This window comes from Actinia tenebrosa, unplaced genomic scaffold (assembly GCF_029948245.1).
Source record: "Actinia tenebrosa isolate PJP-AT-01 unplaced genomic scaffold, QUT_ActTen_1.0 PGA_scaffold1__47_contigs__length_23844297, whole genome shotgun sequence".
Taxonomy (NCBI): domain Eukaryota; kingdom Metazoa; phylum Cnidaria; class Anthozoa; order Actiniaria; family Actiniidae; genus Actinia; species Actinia tenebrosa.
In genome coordinates this window covers 8,124,692-8,143,628 of record NW_028292578.1, presented here as the reverse complement: position 1 = coordinate 8,143,628, position 18,937 = coordinate 8,124,692, and the positions used below count along the sequence as shown (strand labels likewise).

Genomic DNA, 18,937 nt, shown 5'->3' with positions numbered 1-18,937 from the left:
CAATGATAAAAACTAACGGAAGAAAAAAGAACTCGATCTCTCTGTAGAGCAATTCCTCTTTTTTGAACTGAAGCGAAGGTTGATGAAATGCGATGCGTAACGATCAAGTCAACTATGAATGAGATCTATTTGGAGTTTTTGGATATTGAATTCGAAATATCATATGAACGCGATGTCGGACGCCTAGCTAGTTCAGTCGTTTCCCGGCTTGTCAAAATCTCTTTCTTATGCTAAATATTGTATCAAACAAGTAGAATTAACTTCTTTGTCTTTTACAATTATCACCTGTTCGCGTTTAAAACAACTGAAGTAAACCAAACTTACAAGAACACTCCCTGCAGCTACAGTCTCATCCATTCAATGACGAAAGCTTTCTTTTTCCCATGCATTTATTCCATTCGCATTTTTCATGCCATTTCATATTTAAAAACCACTTGTTTGAGAGGCGAAATACTATAATGAATATATTCAAGCTGTTCCACTTTTTCACACGTTAAATATAATAATATTCTCAAAAACTGTCATGATAAGTGACGGTGATCATTAAGTGAATGATAAACTTCCTCGCTGAATAATAAATACTATAGAAACCTGTAGTTTCATCTAAATCACTCAAATAACAGTTTACTCATGTAGAATTTCACTTTGGAGCCAGAAAGAGCGAAGATGAATAAGTATTAATTCTCTGTTTTGGTTGGATTTTCAGCCCACATTTATGCCTCTCGACTTTCATTTTCTCCTTGATAACTTTACTAGATACATAACGATCGTGATTCTTGGGAACAACGCAAACACAATCCTTGAAGCTCGTGTACTCGGGCCCATAAACACCGTTGTTGAAAACAGGGTAGTATACGATAGCAGTTATGAACTTCTTCTCGAGAACTCTGGGATACATTTGGAGTTCATTTATGTAGCGAAGACGAGATTTTTCGAGACAAGTGTATTGATATGAATATAGTGTTCTCGGTTCTTTTATATAGAAGCAAAGACCGTCGGAATACACTCTAGGCATCGCAGATGAACTTTGAGGGATTTCAGCCAAGGATGTCTGGCCAAATCCTAAAGCTTGACCATAGTAGAAATGATTATTCCATTCTTCTCCACACAACTCGAAGGAAATCTCGCTATGATGTGAGCTAGAATGAACCATTCTGACACCAAACTTTAAATGAAGTAGTTCTTACGAAATTTCTGTAAAGTTTCCAATATAATTCTCTAAAAAAATCCTCAAAACTTTGTATGATTCTTATTCAGCACCTTGTTATAATTTCTGAGTATCGAAATATGTCAGTGTTGTGAATTATAAATAATAATCTTTGCAATCTTTTAAGGTTTGCTATAACAACCACCAAGTGACGTAATATGTTAAGTCTAAGATGTCAAGCTGAATAAATGTATAATTTGAATGGTTGGCAGAGCGACTCGCCGTTATTTGAATTGCTAGATGTTGCTGATAGCATCTAGCGTCGGTCTTTGTATACTCCGATTTTATTAGTTTTTTTTGTGTGTGTGTGATATTGTCTAGAGAGTCTAGGAGTCTGGAAAGGTGGAAATATGGGTTGATAGTTTGAGGTTGTGAGCTGTTGTGAAATAAGGTTTTTCCAAGTTTTTCCCTTGAAAAATCAGTAGTGCAACTTAAAAGCTTGAAGGGACATGAAGAACTGATAAAGCAAAAAGGAGACAAGTGAAGAGGAGGAGAACGAGAAGAAGAAGACAACGATGACGAACTAGGAAGAAGAACTGATTATGATAAAGTGAAGAAAAGAAACAAGAAGATTCTTAAAAGAAGCAGAATGGAGGGCAGCATGAAAAGAAACAGTATAACAAGTAAGAAGAAAATACTGAGCGTACTTTGAATCAAAGTCGAACATTTTTTTAAAGGAAGTTCAACTCCAATACAGTTGTAAGTCTGTTACAAGCATTGAAATGGCTTTACAGTGTTTTCACGCGTTTATCCAATCAAAACGCAAAGTTGTTGTTTAATCATGATAAAAAACGACTAAAATAGAGCTATGATACGCTGTATGTTTCCCACGCAAAATATTCTTCTCTTTACTGAAAAATACGCTGTCAGTACGACTACACATTGCATGGCCTTCACATTCGTCAATATGTTATATAGTTCTCTCACAGTTACGTTTCGCCATCTAATGTAGTCGCACATGTTAAATGCACACTGCAAAAGCTTGATTATCTTTTTGCGAAGCTTTTTGGAATTCCCAGAAGGATTAGTTCACATTCTTTGAACTTTTACTAATTAGCTTGTTTTGAAGAAAAGACTCACAAAAATCGATTCTTTAATAAGTCGTTTTTAAAAATCCGCCCAAAAAATTTCTCTTCAAAGCCTGTACATGCAATATTCACATCGTATACAAATTAAGAAACCAAAAAAAGTATAGAACGTTTACTAGTCAATCAAAAAACATTAAAAACAATAGATAGATTAACTTTACCATTCGTTCTTCATTGTTAAATCCAAAGTTTTATTTCCTTAAGCACACGTTCCTTTTTCTACTTATATTTATATGTACAATTCCTAAAACGAACGATTTTGAAAAGAGCGTTTGATAGTTTTTTCCTGAGTAAAAGTTTTCGTAAACTTTTCGATAAACTGTACTTTACATATACAGTGCGTGACAAAGAAAAGCCTGTACACTGAAATTCTAGACAGAGTTAGAAAGATGGATGACCTCATCATACAGATTTACGAATTACTCATAAACCAGTTCCCAAATTCATATTTACAACCTTTTTAAGAGTACTTTATAGCTTATATCCGCAGTAATAGCAAAAGATAAATAAGCTTAACTGAGATTCAGCGAGGGTATAAACTGAATTCAAAAATTATAAGAAATAAACTTTAGTTGAGTAAATTGAGTTCTAATTTTGCTTTTATAAAAATAATTAGTTTTTTTTAGCTAAATATTACATATTATTCACGCATAAAACTGCCCAAAAGAATCGTCTTCATTGGTTTGTAATAAAGCCATATACCTTTTTCTTCGATTCATTTTATAAACCCGTATTCTATCTTGTTCTTCCTGAACATCTTCGAGGTGGCCCTCCCACCGAAGGCTTTCATTAAGAATCGTCTTTGTATTCATAGATTTTGTGAACGAATCTTTGTCTTCGTCCTTTCTTGTACAGTCTATATCTGAAGATGCAGTAGGGAAAGACAGCTCAAGGTTTTCGCCACTGCTACTCGTACTTCGTCCGTCTGTACTACTTACAAGACAACTGCTTGCATTACCATTCTCTCGACTTGAAGAGCTAGGGTAAGAGTCACTCGAAACACACGTCCTTCCAAACGCAATAACTTTAGCTTTTAATTTTTTATTGTGTTCTAAAAAAGAACAAATAAAGATTCGTACTTTTAATAAGTAATTCTAGATAAGTACAATTGAATCGATAATAATTAGAGCATAGGTTGTAAATGAGAATCATAACTACAGTAAACAAAGTAATACCTTCGGTAGTGGAATCTGATCCAGTTTGAGAATCTTTTCTAGTCGTTGTTTTGGCCGAGTCCTTTTTCTTCTTCTTCTTTACCTTCGTAGTTTTTTCACCGTGATGTGTAGGAACGTTTTTCTTTGCCTGTGTAGGCATTTTAAGGATGGTAGTTCATCTTTACTCGACATCTATCGGGGTACCATGGCGATGAGAGATCTTAATTAGATCACAATAGACGCGTTACTCGAATCAACTGATTTGCATCACAATCAGACAGTGCGCGTGCGAAACACAGGAAGCCCAAATCCATGCTCTGTTGCGATATGCGCGTAAGCTCATGATCAGTTGTCGAAACCAAGATCTTTCCTTATTGCTGTATCATTACAGTGAAACCCATTAATACTGACAACAAAGGCACCAAAGAAAACGTCCGTATTAGCCCAAAAAAAACCCCAAAAAGCTGAGATCACTGAGCATCATGGGAAACAATTCATTACAAACAAGTAAAGCTTTTTTGATACAAACTGCAGCTTGAGGATGCTCAGGAGAGGTGAGACTATAATTGGTAAAAGATGAGCAAGTCCATCAACAGTTATCAAGCGGTTGAAACATGTAAAATGTATCTACCATAATCCTTGTCGGCCTTAGTTTAATAGCTTTTCAGTTAGTATAGAAAACACATTTAGACCTTTTTACTGATACCGCGTCCATCTTGAATTTTGGTAACAAAAGGGGTTAAACACGTAGAGAGTGGCGGGATTACATTTTCAAATAATTTGAAAGTCTTGTTGTTTGGCATATTGTTCCAACTACCAGCAAGTACCATCCCCTCGGCATCCCATAATTTCAAATGGTGAATTGCCGGTTTTAAGAACGAATTCACACTGGGCCTAAGAAAGTCTAAAAAGGTTTTTCAGAGGTTACTGGAGACTTTCAGGGTACGTTACGTATAAAACTTTCGCTACGCAACACGTTCAACAAAGCCCCATAAAACTATATAACGTCGAAGGTCAGATGATAAAGATTACGAAAAATATAACATTTGAAAGCGATTTTCTAATTTGAAACAATGCCGGAGCCTTAGACACGAATCGGGTACGTTCCATAGATGTGAATTAATGGACATTATAGCCAAAAGAATTTCACTAAAACTACAAAATATAAACTACAAAACTAGTGTGTGTGCGATTTTTGATTTTTGATTTGCTTCTTTAAAAAGTTATTGAGTTTTAAAGTTGAAACGTCGAAAAAATTCAATGTCGCTTAAACGTTTTTCCGCACTTTAATTTTAAAAAGACGAACTACACGAAGGTCTCCAGTAACATTAAAACAATAACCATCATAATGAGACTAAAAATGTCAAAACGAGATTTTCTTCGACAGAAACATAGCTTGGGCCGCCTGTGCTTAACCGGACTCGCCTCAGTCTGCCATTCGAGTCTGTTTCTTGGAAACACAGAGACCTTCAGATTTAGCCTTTGATCGAACAAAGTCGTCGTCCACAACTTACCGGTCAAGGTAAGAGAGAGAAAGAACATTTATTTGGCCTTGTCTTTCACCGTTTCTTTCAGGTTAGAAAACATTTACATATATTTAGTGTTTTCTGTTTTTTGAATGCAAGCGACACAGGACAGAAATCGCCGCGTGAGGAGGTTTATTTTTTGTTGTAGATATCGGACTAATTACATGAGGACGAAGTATGAAATTCACTTTTGTTTTTCTTTTTAATGCTTTTTATCTGCGTTTATATTTGGGTAAAAGCCCGGAGGAACTTTCCCGTAATCATTAACACCAAAGTAAACATTTTCATCATCGATAGGTATACGTCACCTAACAGTGACAAAATTCTTTTCAAGGTAATTGATAACGATAGTGATCGTGATTTTTACGTACAAATTTATAGAATAAAATAATAAATAAAATAAATAAGAAATAAAAAAACACGCAAAAATACCTCGGTGCCTGAAGCAGGGAATTTTCTTTTCAACCTATGGGAATTTTCCCTATCCCTTATCCCGGCATGCAGTGGTGCGTTCCACAGGAAGCCCACTATAGTGAATCGTATGGAAAACGACTTTACATACTTTTAGATTTTTTCTTTTTTTCTTTTATGAGTATTTTTTGAGTTTAGACTGTTTCTTGTTCACTCCTGATCATACTAACACACTGAAAAAGTAAACTGATGTATGACTATGAAGAGGAAAATGTGAAAATTTGTGTATTGTTTAAATACTCAATCATAATTGGCTAATTTCTTTGAAAATTGCCCTATTTCATATTGACGTCACATCAAAACAGTCTATTGTTTTAACGCTAAGGATCATGGTCGCCAGAGGGGGACAGAATGACAACAACACAAAGAAAAAACACAATAAATTGCATTTACAAAGCAGAGAAGGGAGGAATACTGGACAATTTGAAGCCAAACTTTTGGAGAGAAAGAAGATTTTGTCAAAATTCCCATTGTTCTCGGTGATTCAATTTCAATTTATTTGTTTGGGTGGCCTTGGTTGATTTAGTCGTACTGTAAATCATTGAGAACATTTGTCATTTATTTGACTGAGTCTAATTTATGAGAAACTGCATACTGAGCAAGCCTAGAAGGATAGGAAAACACTGTATAGACCCCTTGCATGTGACGTCAAAGCAGCTCCATCTGGGGGACAAAACAAAAGAATTCCAATCTCCTGAGAATTGGAACCTATTATTTTGTCCCAAGATTGAGCAGCATTGCAAAGTGCTGCAAGGGTTTCTATTGTTTGTTTGGTTTTTCCTCTTCACTTGCATGGAGGCCACTATCTCTGTCATAGAGGGTCCTGAAGGGGTAAATAGTTTATTGAGCTGGGATTTACCTTTTTGGGGGGCTGGGAAAATGGGATTTTATCCAATGGGAATGGGATTCACAAACAAAAAATAATAATCAAAAATGGGAATGGGATTGAAATTGAGATTTGAGCAAAACATAGGCTTGGTCTATGTCATTTGGTCAAAATGGGGGGGGGGGGGGGGGGGGGACTGGGAAATTTATTTCCACCTTTCAAGTTCCCAGTGAACTCTCTTGATTAAACTGTAGAACTTAACCTTATATGTTTGCATTATAGGTTGATAATATTATTGTTGGTTTTCTCCACTGGTTGAAGCTCAGTCAATAAAGATGAACGGTCTTCCAAATTTTGAGGAATTTCTTTCAGATTTACTAGGATGCTTTATCAAAGATCCAGTGAAAGTTGCCTTCATAAAGGAGAGGTTGAGTCCCATACTTAGCAGCCTGAAGATACAAGAAATACAAGGCGTGGATAGATGTGTTTCCGAGTATCTGATCCCAGAGTTGTCAAGACTTATCCAGTCCACTTTCGGTGTTTCAGCAGAAAAACAGCTGATATCGCTGAAGCCCTCTATTATCAGAGGATTGGAAACCTTCTTACAGAAAGGCAGAGTATTAAACAAAGATGAAATCATTCAACTGGCAAAGAAAAACATCCCAGAACTGATAATCGAAACAGCCATTCCTAATACAAGTGAATACATAAAAAAACTTGTACGTAATGCTATGAATTCAGTCCAAGAAGCCGTCTTTACCCCTGGGACAACTCCTTCTGTTGAGAAACTGTTGCATATGCTTCGTAAAGAATGCGCTGATAAGGAATTTTGTATTGACAGGGCTGAACTTAGTCATGCCATAGATAAATTGATTGAATTGATGCCTGAAGCTGTTGACAAGATTATGGAATTCCAGGTAAAACATGTTTTGCCAGCTTTGTCAGTTTGTTTTGAAGCTACTGCATTTGCTCTTCTTACGGTATTCTTGAAGCAATGTTTTGAAAGTCTTCATAAAGAAGGAACAGTTAGAGTTAGAGGAAAAGATCTTGCCAAGCCACTGGCTATGAAAGCACTTGGCTTAGCAAATGAGAAGTTAATGAAGAATACAGCCAAAGATGTTTCAAAAGTAGCCCCAAAGATTGTGAAAAAATATGTAGTCGATAAGGCTGGAAGGAAAATGGTGAGAAAGGCAACGAAAAAGATTGCTTCAAAGGCGTCAAAAAATGTTGTTTCTAAGGCCACCCAAAATGCCAGCTCAAAAGCGGCAATGGCAACATCAAAACAAAGTGTTAAAGTGGGCACCAAGGCTATCAACAGAATGAGTGGAAAAGCCGCCCGCCAAGGTGTACAGGGAGCGGCTGGTAAAACAGCAAAGGAAGCCTCCGTCAATATAACCAAGACAAGTTCTAAAGCAGTAGCTGAAGTCGGGTTTAAAAACGCAGCAAAAGCCGGTATGACTGCAGCTGGTTTGTCAGCCGTCGTAGGAGGTTTGTTCCTCTATCATGACTTAAAGGACTTGGATAAGGAAAAGGAAGAGGGAAGCCTTAGTGCTGAGGAATATAAAGAACAAAAGAAAGAACGACTAGGTGAATTTGTAGGTGATGTGATAGGCACTGGTTTTGTGGGTGCTGCTATTAGTGTTGCTGCACTGTCAGGTCCTGCAGGTTGGGCGGCGATTGGAGCTGGAGCCATCGTTTCCTTTGCAACGGGGAAGTTGGGTGGTCAAATAGCTAAAGCAGTTGCTTGAATCTACAAATGTAATCTTACCACTATCCAAACGTTAGAACATTATTTTATATAGTTAATTTTTGAGACTCAGCTTTTTGAGTACAACGACTGTTGTGCGTAAGGTCGTGGATTCAAACCCCGGCAGAACCAACACTCTAGAGTAGAATGTGCTGCTCTAGTAGCTAGTCTTTCTAGTTTTCTTGAAAAACAACCTTAAACCATAGACCCTGTGTCCTAGGAAGCACTTACTTGACATGTATCACTGATATAGGGGACATTAAAATACTCTAGTTTCGAGTTCTCTGTTGCTCAAGGTTATCCTTGATTTTGAGTAAAATCTTCATGTGTTCAGCATGTGTTCTAGTGAAGGTCCTTGGAATTTCAGAGTTTGTATTGCATGTTAAAGTTGTGAATTCTTTACTTTACCGTTGGTATTTGCGAATATTTAGACACTGATACGAGGCTAACCCTGAGTAAATAAGTCTGTAATCAAGGAACACAGCGGTAGTTTGGAACATTATAATATTATTATCACAAGGAAGCTAAGTAAAAATGTTCGCTTCGATAAGCATAGAACTCTTTTGTTGCGAACTTTATGAGCTTGATCTCCTAAGGCTACGTTTAGCTAAACATTTGAGGATTATAATTGAATAAATAAAGGCATTAATCTAACTATTGAACTCCGTCCGACAGATTTTGGGACATATGCCATAGTTGTTATATACGTACAAAGGCAAAAGCTAGAGTGATTTAGCTTGACCAGTGAAAAGTAGTAAGCATAATAAAGAGAGCATGAATAAGAGAAGTAAACTTCTTAGTAACGCGCGCGCCATCTAAATTCTCGGTTGGGCTATTTTGGGTAATCGGAGGCAGTTTAAATTTCGCCTTACCCTACTCCCGTGCGTCATCAATTTGCGCGCGCGTTCTTTAACAAATTGACATCAGATTTTTATGGCGAAATTTATCGTCAATAAGAGGACAGACACATAAGAATCTGATGTCAATTTGTTTTTTACAATAACAAAAACGATAAAACTTCTCATTTTTAGCGATCAAAACAATCAACGGAAAGAGCTCGCGCTGGTTGACGTCAGCTTTGTCTGTCCTCTTATCGATGATAAAAAATAACCAATCAGCGCGCGAGAAATTTGTAAGTTATTGCAAAATTCTGTTTCGTTTTTTAGCGATCAAAACAGAAAAAGCGCTGCGTTGCGCAAGTGTTGATGACACACGGGAGTAGGGTAAGGCGAAGTTTAAACTGCATCCGGTTACTAAAAATACCCCAACCGGGAATTTATATGGCGCGCGCGTTATTAAGAAGTTTCCCTCTCTTATTTATGCTCTCTTGGCATAATGAATAGTAGTAGACGCTAATCCTATTGATTTCTTTTTTTACTTTGTCGCTAATTATATATGTTTCTATAACTGTTCATGTAAGGTTGCTCTAACATAGCTATAACTAATATACGAGTTTCGTATCGTTTTGCATCATAATTACCGCGACCTAACATCTATTTCACCCCGGCCTGCTCTCAGTCTGACCTCTAGCTCAGCTGGTAGAGCATCGGTAGTACAATTCCGAAGGGTTCGTGGGTTCGATTCCCAGCGAGGTCGGAAATTAATTTTTCCGAATTTAATTCCAAGGGCTTTCACCTAGAATAACCTCGTTCCCAAGCATTATAACTTATCTATATTTCTATATCTCAATATACGAGTTTCGAGTTCTCTATTGCTTAAGGTTAGGCTCGATTTAGAGTAGAATATTCGTGCGTTCCATTGAAGGTGGGTGGAATTTCAAAGTGTTTGTGTTGTTCAAGTTGTGAATTATTTACTTTACCGTTGGTATTTGTGAATATTTAGACACTGATTCGAGGTTAAGCCTGAGTAAAAATGCGTTTGTGATCAAGGAACACAGGGGTATATTCCACAGCATTCATCACATAGCGCTCTCACATTCATCAGGATTTACATCCCCGTCATTCGCTTCCACGACCCTCGGTTTCCCACAGAAAGGAATGCTGTAGTCTTCTGGAGCTTCTTCCGCCTCTTCGATAGTTTGCTGCATACCAGAATTTAGTGTTTCGGGTAACCATAGTGATGCTATCCCAGCAGTCACTGTGCAAATGCCAAATATCGCTATAGGGAGCGTCAGATTTATGCCTGGAAGCTGCGCCTGTTATAAAAAAAGAAATAGACCTTTAAAAAAACTTTAAGATCGATAGTAAATCTAAATAAATAAATAAATAAAAATCTTGAACCAGAATATTTTTACATCAAACATCTTTTGCCTAAATTCGCTAGACTCTTGTATTTCAACAGCTTGGTCCTACCGCTTTTTGATTATGGTGATATTGTTTGGGGAGATAAAGATAATATCACGCTTATGGAATCTCTTCAAACCCTGCACAACAAAGCGGTCAAGATCATCCTGGATCGACCTCCATACTCCTCAGCATCTGATGCTCGGAAAGAACTTAATTGGATGGAACTCAGTAAGCGCAGATACTACCATCGATGTTTATATATATTCAAATGTAAAAACAGATTATTATCATCAAATCTAAAGCTGAATAAGCTCAATGAGCATGGCTACAACACGAGGCATGGAAGCGAGTTTCGCTTACCACGACCCAAAACTAACTGGGGAAAACGAACAATGCAGTTTCAAGCCATGAAAGAATGGAACAATCTGAGTGACACTCTTAAACAATGTTCTAATATCAACCATTTTAAATCGAATTTCTTTTAAACCTGTAAACCTAAATAATTTGAACTTTTCATCTTTTACAATTTCACATACTAGTAATAATGATGTTGACTTTTCAGTAACGAGCTGGTTTCGATATTCAACCTCCAAATTCTCTTTTTGCATATTATTGTCAAAATATCTTATTTATCAGGACCTTCTTGAAAATCACATTTATAAGTGAAGAAGCTTCCTGTTAAAATATGAATGTAAATAAAATAAATAAATAAAACATGCTTTTAAGAAAGATGGGTAGACGGGTAGTTTGGAACATACCATCATGACTATGTAGGGTGCTATAATCCCACCAATGCGTGCACACATTGATAGGGTTCCCATGGCAGTGTTTCTGATACAAAAACATAAAAAAATGAAAATAAATAAATAAACTTTATTTAAGTGTCAATGTATTTAAATTATGCAACTAATTAGGGACAATGAAATGAAAAAATAATCAAAGAAACATAAAGTGTATGTTAAGAATCCCAACTGGCAAGGAGGTAACCAGTTGGCTATTTACAAGCATGGTCGAGAAACTGAATTTGAATTGTTCAGAAATCAGGACAAATACAGTCTCAGCTAGTGGCCACAGCGAAATGAAAGAATTAGTATATGTAATAGGACTCCATGATTAGTATATGTAATTGACTTCCAAAATTGGATGAGGCCATAGGCGGAGTCCAATTTGGTAGTCAGAGGAATTTTTCGAGCAATATGCCTGATAACGGTTGGGTACAGTTCACTGTTCTAAAGGTATATGTTAGAGTATGCTACAGTAAATATAGACCTATATACCTGATGACGGTTGGGTACAGTTCAATAGTGTACAGGTATATGGTACAGTAGACTACAGTAAGTATAGACCTATATACCTGATGACGGTGGAATACAGTTCACTGTTCTACAGGTATATGTTAGAGTAGACTACAGTAAGTATAGACTAAAATACCTGATGGCGGTTGGGTACAGTTCACTGGTGTACAGGTATATGTTAGAGAAGGCGGCTGTATCGCAAAACTTTCCAATCATAGCAATAGTTGTTACCAATGCAGTATATTCTAAAATATATCAAAAATTTAAAATTAAGTTAATATAGAATTTTTACTTCTCTGCCAGTGGTTTAGGAGTGTGCGTTGAAGGGGGGAGCGGGGGGGCCTTCGACCTTTCCCTAAAATACAATTTCATTTTATTTATCAATTTAACTAAAAACAAAATGAGCATGCAGCTAGCGCAAACCAAAATGGCGCCCAAAATGGAGTCTGTGAAATAGTTTACTTTCTCAACTAAATGTAAAAGCAATTCGTGTTTCACCCCTCTCTTAGGGTATGCAATTAAAGTAATGATAGGAATACCTTTGGGCACAGCTAACACCAATATACATGCCACGCCACCAATCATCATGATAGAAAAGTAAGAAATCCGACGACCAAACCTGCAAATGCCAAAAGATTCTTTTTTAACGTCGAATGGAAGATCTAACCTTGATATTTGCTACAAATTCTTGCAGGAAGTGTAATTAGGGTCGTTACCATTAGGGTACACTGTCCTCTTAAGGGGATTCCAATTCGCGTTCCCTCTCTCATCCACCCATCCATGCATCCTTCCTTCATTCCTTACTCCTTATCTCGCTCGCTTCCTCCATGCCTCATCCATGTATTGTTCCTTCTTTCTATCATCGTCCCCCATCCTTCCTTCTTTTCTTCTTTTCTTCTTCTCTCCACCTTTCCCATGCATGCATGCATCCTTCCTTCTATCCTCCATCCTTTCTTTCTTTTCTTTATTCTACTATCCTCATCTATAGAGCGTTTTCACGTGATGTCACAGCGGCCATTATGGGGTACCAAAACAATACATTTTCTATCCTCCATGAATTGAACTCTATTTTTATGCAAATACTGTGCAGAGAGTTTCCATTGTTTATGGCTGCCTTTTCACGTGAGTGAAAACGCTCTATCTATCCATTCTTCCTCTTTCTCTTCCATAAGAAGAAAGATCTTTTTTTCAACTTACTTCTGCAGAACAAACCAGACGATAGGAGTGTGCACGAGATCAATGACTGACATGAGGAAAAAGTTCATGTAGACATCCCCTGACAAACTAGTGACGTAAAGAACGAACCCGAAATAGACGATACTGACAACAAACCTGGAATAAATGAAAGTTAGGAGGTACGGCTGCGTTCATAATGTTTGTCAGAGGGGGGGGGGGGGGGGGGGGCAGGTGAAATTGAGGGGATCGGGAAAATTTTGGCAGAATCGTTTTTTTGTTTTTTGTTGTTTTTTTGTTTTTTGGTTTTTGTTTTTTGTTTTTAGTTTTTTGTTTTTGTTTTGTTTTGCTTTGTTTTGTTTTGTTTTTGTTTGGTTGGTTTTTTTGCATGACTTTAACGGGGGTGTTAAGAATTATTCTGGACATTTCAAATTTTCACCTGCCCCCCCCCCCCCCCCCCCCCCCCTGCCATACATTATGAACACAGCCTAAATAAAAGTAAAACGAAACAAATGGATCGAGAAAAAGAGAAGAAGAAGACGAAGGGAAAAAAGAAAGAGGAAGACCACTGAAGAAGGAAGAGGAGGAGAAGGAGAGAACGAAAGAAAGAAATATCTTATCAAGAGATACACACGCACTTTTAATACGTCATTCCTCCTCCCTCTTGTCACTTACCCACCCCACCCCCACTAAAATTCCTTCAGTTCTCACCAGTTGTAGCACAAAGTGATCGTTCTTTTCTCCTCTCCTCCTCCCTCTTGTCACCTCCCCACCCCTCCCCCACTAAAATTCCTTCAGTTCTCACCAGTTGTAGCACAAAATGATTGTTCTTTTCCGTAGTTTGGGTGTCTTGATCATATCCAGAGGCGACACTTTCTTTACATCGATCTTTGCCCTTTCTCGTTCGTCTTCCTTCAGATCTTCCAAAACCTTACGAACCTCACCAGGATTTACGCGCTCCTTGTCAGCGCACTTCATCAAAACAGCATGCGCGTCATCGAGTTTGTCGTGCGCAAAAAGCCAGCGAGCTGTTTCCGGTATAAATCTGAAGTTGAGAAAATGATAAATCAGAGGTCAATAAATTATTGTGCATACAATGGACCTTAATAAAATAAAAGAACGCATTTGTACACAATCGCTGCTAAGAATGAGCAAATGCGAACTCGATATGGGAGTATAAACTTTTGAGTATAATAATTGTCTAGCTTAGAATAATCCAATAGTAATTATGTCAATCTTATTTCTTATTATGTCTAATTTATTTTATAGCTTCATAGTTTATCGTAAATTTATCTTGTGTGTATGTTATTGTAAATTAGATAGTTTTATCAATAGGAGAAGAGCCACCTCGTGGATTCTAATGATTAAACCATTATTATTATTATTATCATCATCATTATTATTATTATTATTATTATTATTATTATTATTATAATTATAATAACTCACTTGAAGGCGAAGAGAAATAAAAGACCGGGCGCACTGCCGACCAAAAGCAACACCCGCCATTCTCTTATCAGGTAACCAAGCATTGCAGTGAAGCAGGCACCAAGAACCCAGCCAAAATCAGTGACTTTACCAGACAGCGTTCGTTTTGATGGTCCGACCAATTCCATGACATAGACATACTGGGTCACCATGACACCTGGTAGCGAGAAGCCTGAACCAAAGCGAAGGAGAAGAAACAGAGATAAACAATCTACGGCTGATGAGATACTTGTACAGAGAACCTAGAGAAAAATGGCTCGTATCAATCCTATATGGTCAACCTAATGAAATTCATTTCTAAATTCATTTTTATTTAACTATATTACGGCCAGCTTCCGGCGATCCAGCTCCCATAAGTGCACCAACTTCTCACGAAATCAAGACCCAGTCAGTTGCTGGTTAAGACTGCAGTTCTCAGCCCAATATTTTCCCACAAAAGAAACTATAGATCAGATAAAACTCCTTTACATTGCAAGTGTTCGTTACGGTATTGTATGCGGATAATTGGTGCGGTTCTAAGTCGCGATGCATGGCTGCCACTACGCAGTTTATTTTCACGAATGATAAGGGAATAATGGGAAAGGTAAGAATGCGAGAATATTAATGAGGGATAAATAATAATAAAGAAGGGAGGGAGGGAGGGATAAGTATAGTAACGAAGAAGGAAGGAAGAAGGAAGGAAGGGACGAGGAAGGAAGGGACGAGGAAGAAGCGACAGTAGTGAGGAAGGAAGGATGGAGGAAGAAAAAGGGAAGGAGTAGAGAGGGAAGGATAAGTATAGTAATGAAGAAAGAAGGAAGGAACAAGGAAGGAGCGATGGTAGGGAGGGAGGGAGGAAGGAGGGAGGAAGAAAAAGGAAAGGAGTAGAAAGGGAAGGATAAGTATAGTTATAGGAAGGTAGTGAAAGGGGAAGAAAGTAATGAAAGAGGGATGGTCGCGAACAAGGGAGGGAGGTAGAGAAGAGAGAACAAATCCTTACCATAAGTAACAGACTAGAAAATAAACATATGCGTCGACCAAAATAATCAGACACGATGCCAGATATGAGAGAACCAAAAAACATTCCTGCCAGAAACACTGCTTGTGAAGTAGCACCTAGATTTGCGCGGTCACAGATAAGATTCCACTGAAAAGAAAAATAAAAAATAATAGGCTGACTACTTTTGAACATTCGATTTGAGCCCACGATGTGAACGCGCTCAAAAACCGCTGAATAATCTTCACGGTTTTATTGAAGAACCATACTCGTTTTTATAACTTCAATTGGGCAAAACCCTCAAATTTTGCACGGGACTCTATATTTTGTTTGTAATTTCCCAGAATAACAGGTGATATCCCATTATTTTCCAAAGTTTAAGACAATTCTGTTTATCAGAACAATGTAAAAAATCGTTCTGTTTGTTTTGTGCTCAGTTTTTACGATAACTTGCAAACCTCGTAGAACCTGAAAGAAAAAAGCTTTACCATTGTCTATAATAGCTTATTAAAACAACTTTTATCAGTATTTTATAAATATAGTGTAAGTTACTCATGTTTCTTCCTTAGTTTCGGTTTTATAATTTTTTGTGCAAAGCTTCTTTTAAAATTGTACAAACGCATGTCATTCCGGAGCAATGATCTCAAAACAAGCTCGGGACACCCCTTTTTTTTTTTTTTTTTTTTTTTTTTTTTCATTTTTGAAATCAGCATTAAATTTCAAGTTAAAAAAGTTTCAATTTTCAATTTTCTGCTAATTATTAACCAAAGTAGTCAGCCATCTTAAGTGCGAAGCTATCAAGATGCCAAGTTTATGTTCTGGACAATGCATGCGCATATACGTTTTTCAGCCTTGTTGCTAGGCAACCTACCTCAGAAACAATGCTCGTAAATGGCCCATCAAAGATGTACTCTGTACATTCATCGCAACATTTTCCACGTTCACACGTCACGTTAACCGTTGCACAATGGAAATTAGGCGTCCCTGTCACAAACACCATAAGACCAAACTGCAGGCCCATAGGAATAAATAGGTAGAATGTCAACCAGTACAAAACGTTCTGATAACAGCCGAACTCCTTGATGTTGTGCTTGAAAACATCGTCAAATTCCGACCTTTCCTTCTCCATCTGTAAACATTTGCTCTTTTTGGGTGAATTCGCCATATTCGTGCCTTGGCTTTGTAGGATGAAATATATATATATATGATAAATAAAATCAAGAAAACATAATGAAGACATCTTGCTTTTAATGAACGGAAATTTGGGTCCAAAGAATTAATTTTACAAGCACTTCATTTTTCAGGGACGCATCCAGGAGTCTGGGAACCGGGAAAGGAGGGAGGGGGAGGGGGGACGGGCTTCCTGTGTTATGCCGATTCATTTTGTGCAACTGTTGCGTGACTGAAACAAAATGGCGGTCATATTTTGAGAAACGTTATCCTCGTTTTCTCGATGAAAAAGCCACTATGTTCTCCCAGACTTAGACCAGCTTTCCCTTGAGGTCTCTTCTACTTCATATGTGATTCTGTTTTGCGATTAGCAGGTATAAGTCATGAAAATATGCTTTGTTTATTTAATCGATAGTTACGCGTGACAGAGAAGGCACTAAAAAGTTACCTGACACTAGAAATTTATCTAAAGAAAAAACAGTAAGCAGATGTCCACATGTTTGAATATTATCTATACACCGAATCGAAATATGGCGACCAATTTGAATAACTATTGTTCTGCGCTGACTAGCGACTGACTAGCCTCGTGTTCACGTGGAAACATAAAAGCATTTTCACATGTGTAGGAGGCTAGTCAGTTGCTAGTCAGTGCATAACAATAGTTATTCAAATTGGTCGCCATATTTCGATTCGGTGTATAACAAGATCACGTCACGCAATCACTGCGCGGCGTCCCTTATTTTGTTATGCAAGAAATACTCAAATGCTTTTGCAGCATCTCTTCTAATCATAACTATAGGATACCCCGCCAAAACCTTCCCCAATCCTAACCCTAAACCCGACCACGTCATTTGTACCCCTAGATATAATTAGGGTACAACTATAGAATACTTCGCAAGGAAAAGTATATAGTGGGCTGCCTACGCGCCTAACGCGTTCGTTAATATAGGAATAAACAATCGAGTACCTTGGGGTATAGGTTTAGGGTTAGGATTGGGGAAGGCTTTGTAGGAATAAACAATCGAGTACCTTGGGGTATAGGTTTAGGGTTAGGATTGGGGAAGGCTTTGTAGGAATAAACAATCGAGTACCTTGGGGTTAGGTTTAGGGTTAGGATTGGGGAAGGTTTTGGCGGGATATTTTATAGTTATTCCCCTTTATTTTACAATTCAAGGTTGTCAGTGTTCTGTTCAATTTGCCCACCATACAATATACCCCATTCTCGCGCCATGAAAGACATTCAACTTTTATATTAAAGCTGTTCATTTGAAAAAATCCAAACTAGAACTCAGTAAATGTCTCAATTTTCCCCTCAATTGCCTCCAAGAGGTCGGATGTAGGTCGGTTGGATTATTATGAAAAAGTTCTGCTAGCTACAGTCAAGGGAAATAAGCAATTCAGATGTCAGATGCTCGAAAAAGATAAACGTTATGAACGAATTGATAAAAGAACAACTTACCTTGTCTATAATCAAGTTCTTTTCGTATGAACCAACTGACGAGGACCCTTGGACGCCCCACGGATGTGTCTTATACCACCCTTATCTCGTTAGAGGTCAAAAGCTAGTATAAAGGTCACTTCAGACCCCGGATGTGACGCAGGCTAAGGAATAATGGCACACTCCGCAGGAAACAATATTGTTCAAATTATACCCTTCCCTGCCCTCTCCCTCTCCCTTCGTTCATATTTTACGCAGTAAATATTGACCACAAGTACCAAAGGATCTCATCATCGAAACCTGAGTGTCATTTTTCTTATGCAGAATCTTTACTTTCAAGGAAAAATTATGCGCACCTTGAATCATGAAATATGAATATATTAATTTGTCACTTTATTCATTATTTGCATATCGCAACGACAATTGCACTGAGGCGAATCCAGCTGGTATTAACTCACGCAGATCAAAAGATCAAGCGAAAACTAGAAAAATACTTTGAAATTTCTCTCCGTATGAACTGTATGAAGAGCCCCAGGGGTTCTAAGGGTTCTCTGTGGAGGTTCTGTAGAATAGAATAGAATAGAATAGAATAGAATAGAATACCTTTATTTAAACACGATAAAATTTAAAGCTAAAAGCTTGTGGGGTCGTGCATAAAATAAATTAAATAAATTAGGGGTTGCTGTAGGGGTTCTCTTGATAGATCTCACACATCTTAGTCAGCGTTGCGTGACAAAACTAATAGCGGCGTCAAGTTGAGTAATCATTTGCATATCACAACCACAGTTGCACTGATCAAAAGATCAAGCGAAACTAAAAAAAACACTTTGAAATTTCTCTCTGTATGAAGAGCCCCAAAAATAAATTAAGGATAACAAATCCAACTGTCGCGCAAATTAAACATAATAAAGGAATGTTTTTCTCCCTTGGTGAACTACCTCGTAAATTTAAAATACAGACGCCTTGCTCCGGCATACTCCGCAGCGCCGTCATTACAAGGGTTGATCCACGATCCACCCTGATCCACCCGGTGGAGAACCGCCTCTTATTGATGAAAAAAATAACCAATCACCGCGCGAGAAATTTGTAAGTTATTGTAAAAACTTTATTGTAAGCTCCTGTGTGTCTAGAC

At 37.7% G+C, this 18,937-nt stretch overlaps 3 protein-coding genes across 5 annotated transcripts; 1 reads left to right on the top strand and 2 right to left on the bottom strand.

The window, feature by feature from the left end:
* The first annotated feature begins 1,455 nt into the window (after positions 1-1,455).
* Positions 1,456-8,302, top strand: LOC116287312 (uncharacterized). Of its 3 annotated transcripts, none has more exons than XM_089032835.1 (2): positions 1,456-1,830; positions 6,555-8,302. In XM_089032835.1, exon 2 carries the CDS (start codon positions 6,608-6,610, stop codon positions 8,018-8,020), a length of 1,413 nt encoding a protein of 470 aa, XP_088888961.1. In that variant the 5' UTR covers positions 1,456-1,830; positions 6,555-6,607; the 3' UTR covers positions 8,021-8,302. The 3 variants fall into 3 exon arrangements, with proteins under 3 accessions (XP_088888961.1, XP_031549837.2, XP_031549838.2); XM_031693977.2 differs by lacking the exon at positions 1,456-1,830 and adding an exon at positions 4,873-4,971; XM_031693978.2 differs by lacking the exon at positions 1,456-1,830 and adding an exon at positions 4,889-5,024.
* LOC116287241 (uncharacterized) lies at positions 2,394-3,831 on the bottom strand. The gene is made up of 2 exons (XM_031693893.2): positions 3,471-3,831; positions 2,394-3,346 (listed from the first exon to the last, which is right to left on the bottom strand). Exons 1-2 carry the CDS (start codon positions 3,607-3,609, stop codon positions 2,940-2,942), a joined length of 546 nt encoding a protein of 181 aa, XP_031549753.2. The 5' UTR covers positions 3,610-3,831; the 3' UTR covers positions 2,394-2,939.
* LOC116287313 (solute carrier family 22 member 15-like) lies at positions 8,048-17,935 on the bottom strand. Its single transcript, XM_031693979.2, has 10 exons — positions 17,827-17,935; positions 16,069-16,375; positions 15,201-15,347; positions 14,183-14,463; positions 13,539-13,778; positions 12,758-12,892; positions 12,100-12,179; positions 11,697-11,805; positions 11,024-11,096; positions 8,048-10,174 (listed from the first exon to the last, which is right to left on the bottom strand). The coding sequence occupies exons 2-10, from the start codon at positions 16,360-16,362 to the stop codon at positions 9,938-9,940; spliced, it is 1,596 nt and encodes a 531-aa protein (XP_031549839.2). The 5' UTR covers positions 16,363-16,375; positions 17,827-17,935; the 3' UTR covers positions 8,048-9,937.
* Positions 17,936-18,937: the final 1,002 nt, after the last annotated feature.